The sequence below is a fragment of the Coturnix japonica genome, chromosome Z (assembly GCF_054131305.1).
Source record: "Coturnix japonica strain WE chromosome Z, WE-NBRP24, whole genome shotgun sequence".
Taxonomy (NCBI): Eukaryota; Metazoa; Chordata; class Aves; order Galliformes; family Phasianidae; genus Coturnix; species Coturnix japonica.
Genome location: NC_140702.1, coordinates 34,645,789 through 34,662,064, shown reverse-complemented (window position 1 = coordinate 34,662,064; position 16,276 = coordinate 34,645,789). Strand labels below are relative to the sequence as shown.

Below are 16,276 nucleotides of genomic sequence, written 5' to 3'. Positions count from 1 at the left end.
ATTTTTAAGGAGCTGCAAGAATGAAAACTATTTAGGCTTTTTGGTATTCTTTATCAGTCATGTTCAATTAAGAAATATTAAAAAATACCTACAGTTTCTAAAACATTACTGAAGCTAGCATTAAAAATATATATTAAAGTAAGCAGTATTTCTTAAGGTAACACATACACCTATTGCATGACAGTTTTTTCACATCCTCCTAACTCTCTGATACAGTCACTTTGAAAACTTACTGCACTTGTTTTCTGTAAAAACCTTTTCTGTAAAATATAAGTACAGTTTGGTTACGTTGCTGAAAAGAAACTTGACCTATGTTTTCAATGTTGTTTTCTTATGGACAAACGCGTCTCTGGCATATTTTACACATAAGCAAGGCACCATTATCTAAAATTAGTACAATGCTTGCTGAAATGTTTGTGTGCTTTTTTTTTTTTTTTTTTTTTTAATTGAATCAATGTCAGACAGTGAAAGCTTGCAGTGAAATGCTGTAGTTTGCATTTGAGGGTAGATAACCAAATTTAAGACAGAGGGATTTCACCAGGTTTAAATAAACACATTCACAACTGTAGTTTTTAATTAAACTAATTCAGCTTTGTGTAATCTAGTAGTAAAGCTCTTGAATTTGGTCTACATATTAACACACACAAATTAAAAATTAAAAAAATAAAAATCTGTGTTTGGGTAAAAGTGGGGCCCTTTCTATCCTGTTGGAAGAAATGGTATTCAGACAAACCACTCTGGTGGTCCACGGATTTTCTTTAGTGCACATCCTTGCCACAGATGAGTATGACACAGCTTATTTTGTTCACATTGAACAGATGTTTCTGATATTCTGTCAACCTCCTGCAGCTTTGCAGGTCAACTACCTTTGCAGAAGAGCTTTGTTTTTTCGATTTTTGGGTCTTTTTCCAGCAAATACAGGTAAGCCCATTCCTCTTTTCTTTTGCACCAAGATAATGAAGACAAAAGTAGATGTGAAAGAAGAAAACAAATTTTAGAAATTCTGACTTCAAATAATCAAAATAGCAAATGGTGAGGGCTGTACTTCAGGCATGGGATGTGCAGTTGCAGCTGAATTTCATGTTGAAGTTTCCCTGGAGATTAGTGCTGAGTTCAAACCTCCAACTATAAAGGCAGCACACCGCTATGCAAGATCTTTTGACTATTGAGAAATACACAGCTTCTATCATCTGGTGACTTGTGGAAGCACTGACATGTGACAGCACTGTCTATGGCTTGGGAGCAGCACTGGAAATAAAAGTATATATTAGCTGTATAATAAGGCATATTTAACTTGTTTTAGGCTGTCAACAGCCTCTGCAGTGTGGCTGGTGGTCTTCACAATGAGGACAACTCTCAAACATGAGCTGTTTGCACAGGAGCCAGAGACACAGGAGGCCAGTTTCCCATCACAGGTTTCTAAATGGCACTGTTGTGATGGCCAAGATGTGATCATTGCCATTGCCATGCAGATTTCCCTTCCATCTGCTTACCTTTCTGAGCCTGGGCTTCCAGGCTTCCTGTATGTTTGCTTCTCATTGAGGGCAGAGAGACTTGGGACCTCAAGATTCATCTGGTGAGAAGCCACAGTGAGTAACTGTGTGGCTGGGATGAATAAATGGTTGAGGCAGAATGACTTGGTGAGTACTGATGGCAGAGAGAGAGTATTTTCACCTATGTGCAGCAATGAAACTAATGGCAGAGTTGGAAGGAGCAGAAAGGAATCTAGCTTTTGAAGGGGGAAAAAAAAATATGGAGAAAGTAGTTGAACAACCTACAGAAATACGTGGTAAACTGATATGTCCACATAGTAGTAATGATTCAGAGCAAGTTGAAATTTAATGTTCTTCAAGAATTTCCAGAAATTCTCTGATGTTATTTGCTCTATAAGGCAGTTAAAGAAACCTGTAATGTGAGCTGAGCTTCATAGTGGAAATGACATCTGGCATTTTTGTGTGTTGCAAACATGCACTAAGAGGACTCAAAGAAAAAGGCAGCACAATAGATACATGCTGTGTATCTATACAATATATATAATAGATATATTATATAAATATAAATTTATATTTTATATATTTTAAATTATATAAATATATATAATAGATACCATACTGGCTGGTGACATGGTAACCTCCCAGAGGCAGGACACAGTGTTATCTGGATAAGCTTTGGTTTGTCTTGGTGTATCCCAGAGTGCATCACAGCACACATGTGATTTATGGCGCAAGACTGTAATTCTGACTTACCTCCTGTCATGCCAGCTAAACATCTTGCCCTTCTAAAAAAAGCAGCCCTTGTCCACAGTTCACTGGAAACTTAAAAGTAGCCTTTCAGTGCTCAGTTGGTATCTGACACGGTTGCAGAGACAAAAACACAGGACTGAAAATTTCTCACTGCACAGGACACATCAGCCAAGAGCTGTGAAGTAAAAACATCCTCCCATCCCCCAAACCCCACAAAACACCATTAGTTACACAAACTATGAAGTCATCTCACTATCATGAATCATTTGCACATAAGTTAGCTATGGAGCAAAGTTTCAAGTTGGAAAAATAAAAAAGTATATTCTTATTTAGTATGCATCTTTTAAATTCTCCTTACAAATAAGGAAATAGAACATTTTCCTTAGGAAAGGCCAGTCTTTGATAACAATAACAACTGTTGTTTGGGAATTAAAAATACAGATTTTAAATATTTATCTGAATAGAAAGCACAAGGATATTGAGGTTTTCAAATGTTCGTACACTTAACAGATCTTGTGCAAATGCATGCTGTTGCAGATTATGTCACACATTTTCTTCCTTCAAAAATATTGCTTATATGGTGGCTATATGGTCTGCTTGCTACTAGCAGTAACAAACCACAGAAATTTAGAACAAAACATAAACTTTCAGAACCTTTAGTCATAGAGACCTCTTGAAATTTGATCTTTGCAAAACAACTAAAAATGATGAGCGAGTAATTACTAAAAAATCATGATGCTTCCAGAATGCTTTTGCTGCATTCCAACTCTGAGGAAATCCTTTCAATGTTTCTTTTACAAAGACCTCATGTTTTCCTACTCAAAGTGGCATATCTGCATGCATACAACCATTCTGTCGGCCCTGAGTGTTTGTATGCAGCCTTTGGCTAAAGTAAGCAGCTCCGTTTTTAAATGTCTTGTTTTCTTACAGGTTTTGCAAGGTAAGTTCATTACTGTTGGTGAATTTTCACTTCATGACTCTCTCCCCCTCCCTCTCTCTCTCTCTCTGTGTAATGACTACTCTGAAAAGACAAGACAACTTCTTCAGCTTCTCAACGTGTATTTGGCTCTGAGGGGCTTCCCAGGGCCAAACACTGTCCCCATGATAATCTGGTCAAGGAAACATGTTTTGTTTGTCCCTGTGTGTTGTGACACATTTTGTGTCTTGAGACATCAAAGAAGGGAGAAATGCCTATCATGTGATTTCTGCCTTTTCTCTGTTGTGCAACAGTTCACAGCACTGCATTTTACTCCATGTTTGTAAGGGAAAGCAATCAGAAATGCTGTCTTTACAAGATTTTACAGAAGAGCCTCGCATAGCTCCTACAGTTATTCTATTTATTGAGGCAAACACCCTGTTAAAAAACAAAGCCTGTCTGCTCCCACACTAAGTCCACATGCAAACGGTTTAATATCTCACTTGTGCCACAGCACTCAGTGTCACAAACCACTTTTCAGGAGACACTACTAGGTGCTATCTCTATAACAGGGTGAAATACCTGATTCTTACTACATCAGGACCAGAGGCAAGAAAAAAATAGTTCTCACAAATTAAGTTGGGGGGGGGGAGGAGGGAGGGAAAGGGGGGAGAGGGAGGGCATTCTTTGGAGTGCTTCTCATACTACTGTAAGTGCAACTGCTGCAGCACATCTGGGTGTGAGTAGGATGCTCCTCACACATGCCTGGCATCAGATCAGGTACAAAACCGTGCACAGCAGCAAGTGTACAGAAACCTCCAGCAAGCAGCAGCAGTGTTCCCAGGCTGGAACTGGCCACAGCAAGGCAGGCACCTGTCCGAAGGAAAACAAAGCAGAAGGGAAAAGCCAGTGAAGTCATGCGCCCTGGTTTATGCCCCGACAGGCACAAACTTCAAAGGGACAACACGGCTCCCTGGATGCTCATCGGCTTGATCTGATCAGGAGCAATCAGTGGGGCTACACTTGGGTTTCTGCGGTTTCAAACAACAGGCCTTTCTTCCTTTCCTTTTCCAGATTTGTTGCCTTGTGCTCTACCAGTTACGAGTTTTACTCTGAACTCCTAACAGCTTGATACTCCACCGCTCTCTCTCACTAGACAGTACCTCCACATCGAAATACAAACGGGCCTAAAGCAACAGCCGGTGCATTCTGGGACCCCCAGGGCGGGCAGTTCCCACCGAGACGGGCAACCTCGCCACTTCAGTGCCCGGGGCGGCGGACACACCGCTTCGGCGAGCTCTCCGCGCAGCTCCACGGCCCGACCCCGCCTGACCGCAGCCGACCACGGCACTTGGAGGGGCCCCCAACGCGAACCTCGACCTCGGCCGCGGCCCGTTCCGAGCGGGCGGGCGGGGCGAGTGCCGGCGCTGCCGCCAATCGGCGCGGTGGGGCGGGCACGGCCGCGGTGGCTATAAAAGAAGGGGTCGGTGGTACTACCACCGGTTAAGCGTTGCTGTGCTGGGTGAGTGGTGGTTGTTGCGGCGTCTATCAAGGTGAGCTCGGCGGAGAGGTTGTAGGCGCCCGCGATGGTGGGGTCCCGGAGGGCCCTCCCGGCCCCTGCCTCTCCAGGCGCGGGCACGTAGGAATGAGGCCGCCATTCCTAGGGAGGCTCCCGCTAAGCCGCCCTGCCGCCGGCCCTGGTTTTGGGCCGCTCCGCCCGACCTTGTTTACGGCCGCAGCGGAGGGCTCCGAGGCCCAGCGAGGTGATATGGTGGCGCAAGGTGGCCTCGAGGACCCACCCTAGGGCTGAGCCTCGGAGACTTCAGCCTGGCAGCCCGCCTGGCCCGGGGGGGCGCCGGGGTGGTGAGGGTCGGGTTTTAAAGCTCGAAGAGGGGGTTGGGGGAGGAGCTGTGTGCTTTCTTCTCCTGTCCAAAGAGATCTCTCTTCGAGATCTACGCCCATCTTGTTAATTTCTTCTTGCAAAGTAAGAGGGGAGACCGAGTCTTCTGCTGTGAACGGGTTTGTTTCAAGCCGGGTATTTCAGCTTTAGAGGGTGTGAGGCAACAGGACTTGTGTGCATATTGTTTTGTCCGATGGGCATTGCTCAATTTCCGGCAGATCTGTCAACATGTACTTGTGTCTGACCATCCTGTCCCTGTGCTTGGGGCTGGCCTTTGCTGCACCGAGACTAGATCCCGATTTGGACAGCCACTGGCAGCTGTGGAAGTCCTGGCACAGTAAAGATTATCATGAGGTGAGTGCCTGTTGGGTGGCCCCTGAGATGTGTGTTCGGCTCAGCAAATGCAGAGCATGCTCGGCTGGGCCCCATCAGCTGAGTCACGGCTGCTTTGTTTTAATGCTGGTCATGATTTGCCTTTGTGGAATTAAGTCTCTCTTCCTGGGTCCTTTTGCTTTGTTTGTATAACAGCTCAGTTGTGCTGTACTGTTTTTCATATGAGAGTGGCAAAGTGTCTGTTTCTGGAAGTGTTCTAGCTCTCTAGAGGAGTTTATGTTTGCCTGAGTATACAAGCTGTAACAAAGCATGCTATCACTTGAGTGAAATTTTGAACTTTCTCCTTGAAATTTTTTTTTTCTGACTTCTCAGAGAGAGGAAAGCTGGAGGAGAGTGGTGTGGGAGAAGAATCTGAAAATGATTGAACTCCATAACCTGGATCACTCATTAGGAAAACATAGCTATAAGTTAGGGATGAATCAGTTTGGTGACATGGTATGTACATAAGCATGAAACATGCAATTCTAAACAGAAGTGTATAGTATAGTAGATGGTGACTTCATGTCTTGAATTTTCTGTAGACAACAGAGGAGTTCAGACAGCTGATGAATGGCTATATACACAAGAAGTCAGAAAGGAAGTACAAAGGATCCCAGTTTCTTGAGCCCAGCTTCCTTGAAGCACCACGATCTGTGGACTGGAGAGAGAAGGGATATGTAACTCCTGTTAAAGACCAGGTATTCTATGTTGGTGGACTTTTGTCTAGTTTTCCTGAATGCTGCCTCCATGTACATAGAGGAGAGATGCTGTTAAGTTGTTTGATGAACTTGGGGACAAGCATGCTGAATGAAGTTCCATTTTAGTAAAATTCTGTACCCCATTAGGTTTATTAAGGAGTCATTCTGTGCTAAATCTCAGAAAACTGAAACAATGTCTCTACTTGAACATAGTAGAATCATGAAACTGAAGTTGGTCTTCAGGCTTTTGCTTTTCTAATGCTTAGATAAATAGTATGGGAACTGTAATTGCATAATATATCCAATGTAGCAACTTGTGATTTTGCGTCTTTCTTTCAGGGTCAATGTGGCTCTTGCTGGGCTTTCAGTACAACAGGAGCTCTTGAAGGCCAGCACTTCAGAAAAACTGGAAAACTTGTTTCACTCAGTGAACAGAATCTTGTGGACTGCTCCCGCCCAGAAGGAAATCAAGGCTGCAATGGTGGTCTCATGGACCAGGCTTTCCAGTATGTACAAGATAATGGGGGAATTGATTCGGAAGAATCCTACCCATACACTGCAAAGGTAAATGTTCTAGCTGAACATGCTGCAGATACAGCATCTTTTGTGTGAACTATAAGTGTTAAGAAACTCCTACCTAGGAAGGATAAAGGCTAAATAGCCATCAGTACATTTGCTTTTCCTCTCACATCATTCTAAAGAAATTGGTTGGCTGCTTGCCCCAGGTTCTGTGGCAGTCACATACTGCACTGATCTTTGGGAGTCAAAATCATGGAATCAAATGCTCAGGTTAAAGAAGACCTTAAAACTCATCAAATCTTACCAGACCATTTGGAAAAACTAAACAAATCTTGTTATTGCTTCCTTCCTGTCAGATGCCTTATCTTTGATGACACCCCAAACCAGGACTTGGTTCTTGTCAAAACTGCTGGTTAGTCCTAGGGATTCAATTCTGCTTCTCATAACTAAGCTGTTTCCTGTAGACCAAGTAATTCTTGCAGCTGGTGTGGATTTTCTCAGATTTGACTATGTCTTATATTCTGCCTTTGAACTAAATCTGCATATATGCAGGTAATGAGCAGATTTCTAAAATACTTCTAATGATTTACCAAAAGCTTATCAGGCATGGGAGGACAAAAAGGCAGTGTCACGTAAGTTGTAATGTTTGGGCTTTTACTACTTTGAGTTCTGCTGCTCACTAGGGACTTTCCTTGCAGCTTGTCTTCTATTGACTGGATGGATGTGCAGTAGCAGTGGCATTCACTGTGAATAACACTGAAGGATTTGGATTCTTATCTGCCTGTATCCTGTTTTGTTTTTCTTTGTCGTTGTTCTTTTTTAAACTTGGCTCTTCCAGCAATTCTGGTTGTTTATAGGAAGTGCTAACTTGCTGAGTATGAGAAGTAAGCAACTGAGGTACATGTCTTCCAAAGAAAAGAACATGGGCCAACTTAAGTTCTAGTATCAATCACACTTGTTTTTTATATCAAATTGCCAGATGTCCCGACTTGATCCCTTTCCTGAAACAAATGCCCACACAGTTTAGGCTTCACTGTGTGTGAAGAAAAAAGAAGCACAAAATACAGGAATACTGTAAGCTCATACATTAAAAATGAGTGATTTCCAAGTCACTCTTATTGGTTTTTAAGACTGACAGACTGTGGATTTAAGTGCTTGCTCAGTTAGCAGCTTCTGGACTGCTTTGTAATTAATGAATACTTGGCTCTCTTTCTTAGCCTACTAATGCATTTTGGACATTGTTTTCTCAGAAAAGAAATTTGTCTTCCTTACTAGAGAATGCAGTTTTCCTAGATGTGAAGGTGTTCTGCATTCCAGTAAACCTTTCATTTTAGGCTTCTCAGCTCTATGTGGTTTTTTTTCCCTCTTTTTTCAGCATCTCTGAATAACTCTAAAGCAGTTTCTTTTGTTGGGAACACTTTGAAAGAATACCAGAAACAACTAGGTCCTTCTAATTCTTGCTTTCAATGCAGTGAACTTGTGGTATGTCTGGTAGTTCTTATGCTCACCTGTGTGTAAAGTAGAAAACAATGTAGTAACTAGGTTTTTTTTGTTTTTGTTTTTTTAATTTATTTTAATTCAGGATGATGAAGACTGTCGCTACAAGGCAGAGTACAATGCTGCTAATGATACTGGCTTTGTTGACATCCCTCAAGGACATGAAAGAGCTCTCATGAAAGCAGTAGCAGCTGTGGGTCCAGTGTCTGTTGCTATTGATGCAGGCCACTCTTCATTCCAGTTTTATCAGTCAGGTGGGGATTTGTTAGTAACCTGCATGAAGAGAACTTCTTGAGTACTCGGTAATCACTTGCTCTTCAGTTTAATAAGTGCAAAAAATTTTGAGTTTATGAAGTAGGACATATGATTCCTTTTAATCCTAGCCCAGATTCCCACACTGTGCTTCTCTTATATATGCTTATGCTTGCTGCTTACTTTCTCCCAGTGATACATTTCACTTAGCACTCCCCTCTTTGCACAGCTTCTTGAGCTAATCAACGCAATTTTGAACACAAAGATTCTTGTAAGGGAATTTGTTCATATGTGATCTCATATTTCCTCAGGTATCTACTATGAACCAGACTGTAGTAGCGAAGACTTGGACCACGGTGTGCTGGTTGTAGGTTATGGTTTTGAAGGTGAAGATGTAGATGGAAAGAAATACTGGATTGTTAAGAACAGGTAAGACTTTTCCTGTGTCTGTTGTATTCTTCGTGGGAGGAAGGAGGGTGACTTGCCTTTTGGCTGGGGGGTATGAGACGGCAAAAGAAATCTACATATGGAAAATATGGAGTCTGTTCTTGGGGTTCTGCATGATGGGAGTTAAAAGCCAGCTTTGGCTGCTGACTTGCTAGTAAAGTAGGCTGTGAGCAGCAATTGCATTCCTCTGCCTTTTCAGCTAATTTAAGGGATCAAGGGAGCTTGGTGAAAGATTAGCTCATGCAGAGAGTAGATGCACTGAAGTGGTAGTGTATAGGGGAGCAGGAGGAAGAACAGGTTATGGCAGTAGAGGACCATGAATTTTCAGAAGTAGTGGGGCTACTCACTTGTGTGAAAGAGGGTAACATTTGAATTTTCAGAATGTAGTTACCCTCCTGGGCTGGAAGGGGAAAAAAAAAAAAAAAAAAAAAAAGAACAACAAAACAATTTAATGCTAAAGGGCATATCACATGAGTTAGTCTCATGCTATCAGCATTAGCAGGACACCACCCTCTTGCTCCCTGATGTCTTGGATCCTCCCTTAAAACTGGCTGGGAGCATTGTCTGAGCTCCAGTACCAGTAGTCCTGAATTGTCCTCTTGTGAGGCAGAGACCTCAGTGTACAGCTGCACTACTTGGTGTTTTTTTTTGTTTTTTTTTGGTCCTTCTGTTACATACATCTGTTCACAATTTCCTGTGAATATGGAAGGTAGTTCTTAGTTTAAATGCTTCATGGAGGAATAGTAAAGAAGTCTATTGGAATATCACAGTATCACAGTCTTGTGCGAGCTGGAAGGGACCTTAGAGATCATAGAGTCCAACCCCCGGGATTCAAGCCTCCTGTGTAGCAGAGCGGCACTTCTACCACTTGCGCCACAGGGGGGATTTGAACCCGGGCCTCCAGTGTTGCAAGCGGCATTCCTACCACTGCGCCACCGGGGCACACTAATATATAGTGTGAAAATTTTATATGTTTATATGAAAATAAACCTTTTATTTCTGATTACAGCTGGGGTGAGAAGTGGGGTGACAAAGGATATATCTACATGGCCAAAGACAGGAAGAACCACTGTGGAATAGCAACAGCGGCTAGTTATCCGCTTGTATAATTTGAGGACTGAACATTTCATCGCAAAAGGGGATAATAAACTGAATGACCAAACACACGTTCACACAGCTGGTAGACCTGTATTCTTCAAAAGTCAACTTAATTTTTTTTTTTTTTTTAAATCTCTTGAAGTCTGTTTTACATGTTGGTGACATGCCACTTATTTTAAATTAATGTGAATGTTGGTATGTAAACAGCTTGTAATATTGCTGGCTTTTAGCTGCTTAATCTAATAGATTCTTCTATATATTTTTTTCCTTTTTTAAAAAAAATTAGAAATGTGCTCAAAGGTTTACTTTTTAAATAAACACTTAATTTAGTGTGTACAGATGACTGGCTTTTGGTCTCTCTTTCCACTTGGAGCTCATCATTTAGGCATCCTACATAGTACTGCTAATGAAAATCTGTCTTATCTGTTACATAAATGCACCTGTACTTGAGGATGATGAACAGCTCTTATAAACTGGAGTGTAGTATTTGATACAGTTGTAATAGAAAGAAGAAAAATACCTTCACTGGAAAAAGCAGAAATGACTGAAATAGATGCTCATTCTTTGAAACTTCTTGTTAATCTGGAATATCGTAATAAAATGTTGTTGTTGCCCTGTGACCCAGGGGCAATATTATGGCTCTTACTACTTTATAACTTTATTCCTTATCCAGAATACCATATTTCTAACCCCAGTCTTTCCTCATACTACCTCATATGAACTTAATTTAGAGCCTTGCTCTCTTTGTGATTGTGATAAACAAGAAGAGGGTAAAACAAGAAGATCCAAAGCAAACATTCAGTGAGAAAGCTTGTTCCTTTCTGCCCCAGCTCTAGTTAGGGAAATAAGGGTGGGGGAGATGAACTCTTCCTGTATAAACTTAATTAGACCCTAGTTAGCTTCTCCTGCTTGTACACAAGGGAACACTTAAAGTTGTGGTAGCAGAATTTCCTTATTGTGGAGGAAGTTTTAAGGTAGCAGTTCCTAAGTTTTCTTGGAGGAGGAGAGGGACAAAAAGCTAAATTCAGAAATACAGAATAACTAAAACTTCATTGCTCTTCAGCTGTGTGTTCGTGTGCTATTTACAGATGACTTCTTTCAACCTGAATGTCCTTGCAAACTTTTTTTTTTTTCTAAAGAAGAGCCTCCCTCAGTGGCTATTAATAAGCTACAGACCAGAAGCGCTGGTTGGGATTGAGCTATTATGTGGACTTGTTAAACCTGTTAGGGAGAGCATCCATACTGCTTGGTGGAAGTTATGTGGGAAACAAAGGGGAGGGAGAGCAAGTGGTGGTGCCCATAAGGAGATTATGCTTGGAAGAAAATGTCAAATGTCAGCAGTCTATATTCAAGATGCCAGGAAACTGACTTCATAAGCTCCAAATGCATTAGCTGATTTTCATTCTTGCATCCCTAGAACTGAGTGGACAGAAACCTGTCTCTCAGCACTTCAGTGCTGAATATAAGGTATTACTAATTTTCTGCCTTTCTTCAGATAAGATAGAATACCAAGTGCAGCGTGAGCTCAACACAAAGCCTGCTAGTACTTGAGCTGTAAAAGAAGATGAAAGGTATTTAATTGTAAAAGCCAAGGTTACTAAAAGCTGCTGGGAAAACAAGATGTTGTTTATGAACAGAAAGGAAAAGAAGAGGAAGTAACTTTCTGAAGCCATATACAAATAAATGGGAATGTAGTTCACAAAAGAGGCATCAGCCTATGACTTAAAAAGAAAACCCACATGATAAGACAGCTATTTGTATGCACTAAATCTTGCTTACTTCTGGCTGAACATCCTCCCTTCTGAATGGAATTATCACAAAGCTGACAGGGTAAAATAAGTCATGCAGATAACTGGATATTTACACAGACATCTTAAGTAAAATCCTCAGCCTAGGTTTCCTTATGTAATAGTGTAAACGATAAAATTTGTGTCAGTTGCAAGTAAGCCCAGTGGTAGAAATTGAAACCTGTTGCACTTCAAGAATTGTTTCAAATCTGTTTTCCTGATTCCGCTGTGTTTGCTTTATTTTCTGAAGAATTGTATTGTTTACTGTAGAAGCACTATAACAAAGTAGCTAGTGGGTATATGTTCCTTGCTGGGGAGAGTGGTGCATCTCTCTAGAGTTTTTCCTTTCTAAAGGCAAAGCAAATGTGTTACGTGCACACACACAAAGCTCCTGAGTTGTCTCCAGAAATGTTATGGGCTATTAAAGCTCTTGATGTCTATGTTCCTACATACTTGTTTCCAAAATTTTTGAAGAATTTTTTTGAATTATACTTCTGTTGATAACCAGAGTTGCATTTTTCCACAAAGTGTATTAGTTTAAAAGATTCTAGTGCACTCCTTACCATTAAAATGTCCTGACTAGACTATTCTGATTAAGCTCTGTCTGCACTGGAGCTACTGGTGCTGCTAATGGAGTCTTATATAATGCATATCTAAATGCATGATTTGAGTACTATGCTACATGCATGATAGATGTTCTGTACAATGATTACACTGCCATCATTGTTTGCCTTCATCTTCATCATGAAAATGAACTGTTTTAATCAAATTTGGGAAGAAAATGGAGTTTGCACTGGGTTTCTGCGTGCTGGTGCTTCTTTGATCAGGTTTGTCCTAGAGGTCTCAAAATGAAAACATCTCCAGTTTGTCTGGTGAATGACTGTATTTCTTTGTGGGTGGTTATAGGATTCTAAACAGAAATATTTGTAAGGCAAGGAAAGCCATGAAATGAAATTATTCCTCTTGTACACAAAGCAGTCATTCTTTGAATTTCAATGAGAAACTGATTTCACCATCATGAAAGAATGTGTTCCTTTTCTCTTAAACAGTAGTCATTTTCTTATCCTATCTGTGAATGTTAAGCAAAACTGAACTTTATTTTACTTTAATGTGTGTTGGTTTTCTTCACTGCAGATGTTTTATCAATTTATGAAAATTTACAGTGTTGTTAAATAAGCCTACTATCCTCCTATTGAAAACTATGCAGGAAAGAAAATTTCTAAATGTATTTAAGGACTGCCATGACAAAATATTAGTTTTCATTCCACGCTGTTGAATCTTGAAATCATTATTGACATTTCAGGTGAGTGCAGGGATACTTAGAGCATGTGGAAGGAAGGATACAATCAGACACAAAATTCCTTCCAGAAAAATCCCATTCACAAAAATGAACCTTGATGACATTTGATAAGGTTTTTCTGCATACAGACTGTGAGCTTTGAGGAGGATGAGGTTTGTCCATTTGCTAAAGATCCATGGATGTGTTAATTCTGTTATTTTAGGGGTCTCAGAGGATGAATCTTCACTTGTGTTTACAGGGAACTTGACTGTGCTTTATTTCTTTTCTTGTCACACTGATTTACATAAATATTCATTTTCCAGTGATCTTGAAAATTGATTTATGCAGTACTACTTATTTTCACCATGCACATGCCTGTTGAAGAGTTGCTATTAATTTTAGTGAGTCGAGGTCCAAGGAAACCAAGATGACAGACATTTACATAAAAACCACAGTGGCTTATTTTTAATATGCAGATTCTTTGTTTTATTCATCTATCATTCTCACCTTTTCCAGGAGACCCCAAAGCTACTTCTTAGTGCAACCTGATAGCTTTTCTCAATAAAATGATACTGGAAATAGATATCTAGAAATATCAGTGTGCATTTTAAGACGTGGAGCCATAGTTCTGGTTCCCACCTCATATCTCTCTCAGAGTAACAGAGCATTTAAGAAGCACACTTGTGGTCATTGGAAATCTGTTAGGGATCACTGTGGAATGTAATTTCAGTTGCAGTATCTACATGCATCCAAGAAACTTTATATTCCCATTTACTAGGTACTCTGTAAATCCAAAAGCAAGGGAATCCCTCTTCTCCCCGATCTTCTAATCTGAAGTAACAGACATGCAGCTGAAGGATGGGAGAGGAAAAAGCCAAAAGTAATCTGCCTGCTAGAGGTTGTGCAGCTGATTAGCAGCTGTTTGTTAGTCTTAAAGAATTCTTGCTTTACTTTTTCCCATTCTTACTTCAGCAGAGCCAAAAGGTAAGCATACAGTTTGTCTTTCACTAAACTTTTAATCCCAGGCCTACTTTTGTCTGCCTGGCCCTTTTTCCTTCACATGTCTTCCCTAGTTTCTTTTCATTGAGCAGCCAGTATTCTTTTTATCTCCCTAAGTTAGAAAGCAAAATTGTGCTATTTTGTTAAAAGAGGAAGAAAATTGTCCATGCAGGGACAAAACAGGAAGCCCTCACAACAGGAAGCACAATGTGTCACCTGGCAGGCACCCGGCCTGCCTGTACTGGGTGATACTTCTGGGGCACGTGGCAGTGACTACTGCTGTGCTGCAGGTGATGGGTGTGGGGACAAGCTGGCTTCTTCCTTCCCAGGCATTTGCTGACAGTGCATTGTAATGCTGGCGGGAGCCATTGGGGTGTAGCGAGTAGTCATGCCTGGGCTCTGCCTCAGCATAGTCCGCATCTCCTGTAGCAAGCAGGGGAATTATCTCCTCATGGAAGCCTCTCCTCAGAAGTGATAAAATATCCAGCAGGCAACCTGTACAGCAGCTGACAAGAGTGTTTGGATCAGGCTCCCCTTACCAGCCTGTGAGTATTTTGCTGTCCTGGCCAACATGCTCTGCAAGAGAGCTCATTGAATGGCCTCATTCGACAGTCATGGTCAGAACTAGAAAAGCTGCCATCAGAGACCACTTGGCTTCTGATGAACAGGATCCTGCAAAACCACAGTGTGAATTGCTGAGCTGACTGGGAGCAACTCTGCAGGGTGGATCCCAGCATGAATACCAATCTATTATGCTCCATCAAGTGTTAAAATGAGCTCAGTGAAATCATACATAATCCAAATACAAGCTTGGTTTAGATCTTTGTTGTCACATTTGCTAAAAATCAGATCTGTATCTGCAGCAAACAAGGAACAAAAGCTAAAAAGCAATTCCAGTGGAAATGAGTGTAGTGTGTGAGCACTGTCCATGATGGCATGGAGCAGTAGGTGTTGTCTCCTCACAGTATGTGAGCTCCTGTTCCTATTGATGGCTGTTAGTATGAAGGCTCTCTGTTAGTGTGTTTATTTTTACTCACATTTAAGCCTCCTGATACATAGATCCCAAGTGTGTATGGAAAACAGATACTTTGAATTCCTGCAGGTTTTCACAACTTTGTCATCTTTCCTTTGGTTATCTTTCACTTCTGGTCTACATTCACCAATCACTCTTTTTTTCTTTATGAGCCAACTGGGTAACCCAGTTTAGTTAAACTAAAGTCCTAACTGTTCCTTGTAATTATCCTGAGATACACTGCTTACATTTTACACATGATAATAATTTTTGCCTGATTTTCCTAGAAATATCAGTTGGCTTTGTTAAAAAGCAAAATAACTTCCTGCATGTATGCTGTGTAGAAAACAGAATGAAAACCGGACTCTTGATGTAAATGCTCAAAGCCCTGTTTCAAGCAGCATTCCCATTTCAGCTCTCTTGCTTTCTCGGGTGGGTGCTAGGATACCTCTAGTGACTGAGACGGGCTGTGCTGCTGCTGTGGGCCTGCAGTCACTGTTCTGCTGTGCATGCTGAGGCAGCAGTCTGCTGGACCCATGCCAGCCCAGATCTGTTTCTAACCCCCAGCCTTGTGATTTTAGTCACGAGGCTGCTGCTTTTCTCTGTGCCTGGCTACTCAGGCAAGTTTAATTCCCAGTCCAAGTAACATGCAAAACAACCGTTTGTTTATTAGCAGTGGGGTCTCTGCGTTTTCTTCTGTTTTTGGATACCAACCAATGTAGGTAGTTCATTTTACTTCTGAGATAGTTGAAAATACATTCTGAAATTGGTGCATTTTGAGGCATAATGTAAAGCACCAGCTTCTTCCACAAGCAAAGTGCCTTCACCCTGAGCTCAGTCAGCGCCAATGGTGCTGGGTTCCCTGTGCTCCATCAGCTCTGGAGGCAGCTGCCGGTGTGTTCTCTTTTTCACCTTCAATCACTACATTTGACTTCAAGATCCTTAAAAAAATGAAATACTGTGAATCATTTTCTCACCTGTCAGCTGTCCTCACACAGCTGACCACAAGAAGTTGTGGTTCAACAAACACAAGGGCTTTGCAGGTAACAACCCTGCACCACAACCCTGAGGCTTGTTCCAGACAGCTCTGAGGGAACAGCCTGAACAGGTCAGGCACCAGGAGGGGAAACTTCGAACTCTTGACTTGGGGATTAAAAGGGGCCTGGAGGTGTGAGCTGGTGCAAGCTGGAACCTCCTATCTAGAGCACTGCTGTATTGCCTCCAGAACTGTGCCCTTCCCCTTTTCCCTCTCCCCTG

At 41.5% G+C, this 16,276-nt stretch overlaps 1 protein-coding gene across 2 annotated transcripts; it reads left to right on the top strand.

Annotated features, from left to right (window-relative positions):
• The first annotated feature begins 4,611 nt into the window (after positions 1-4,611).
• CTSL (cathepsin L) lies at positions 4,612-10,278 on the top strand. 2 transcript variants are annotated; one of them, XM_085529114.1, is made up of 8 exons: positions 4,612-4,681; positions 5,278-5,413; positions 5,765-5,887; positions 5,974-6,129; positions 6,469-6,693; positions 8,231-8,399; positions 8,709-8,826; positions 9,854-10,278. In XM_085529114.1, the coding sequence occupies exons 2-8, from the start codon at positions 5,288-5,290 to the stop codon at positions 9,951-9,953; spliced, it is 1,017 nt and encodes a 338-aa protein (XP_085385240.1). In that variant the 5' UTR covers positions 4,612-4,681; positions 5,278-5,287; the 3' UTR covers positions 9,954-10,278. The 2 variants fall into 2 exon arrangements, with proteins under 2 accessions (XP_085385240.1, XP_015704804.1); XM_015849318.2 differs by having other exon boundaries at positions 4,661-4,712.
• Positions 10,279-16,276: the final 5,998 nt, after the last annotated feature.

Bases quoted from the DNA above. Each gene is read 5' to 3' on its own strand.
- CTSL (XM_085529114.1), top strand. From the start codon at position 5,288: ATGTACTTGTGTCTGACCATCCTGTCCCTGTGCTTGGGGCTGGCCTTT. The intron at 5,414-5,764 runs GTGAGTGCCTGT...CTGACTTCTCAG, and splicing joins ACAGTAAAGATTATCATGAG to AGAGAGGAAAGCTGGAGGAG. The intron at 6,694-8,230 runs GTAAATGTTCTA...ATTTTAATTCAG, and splicing joins CCTACCCATACACTGCAAAG to GATGATGAAGACTGTCGCTA.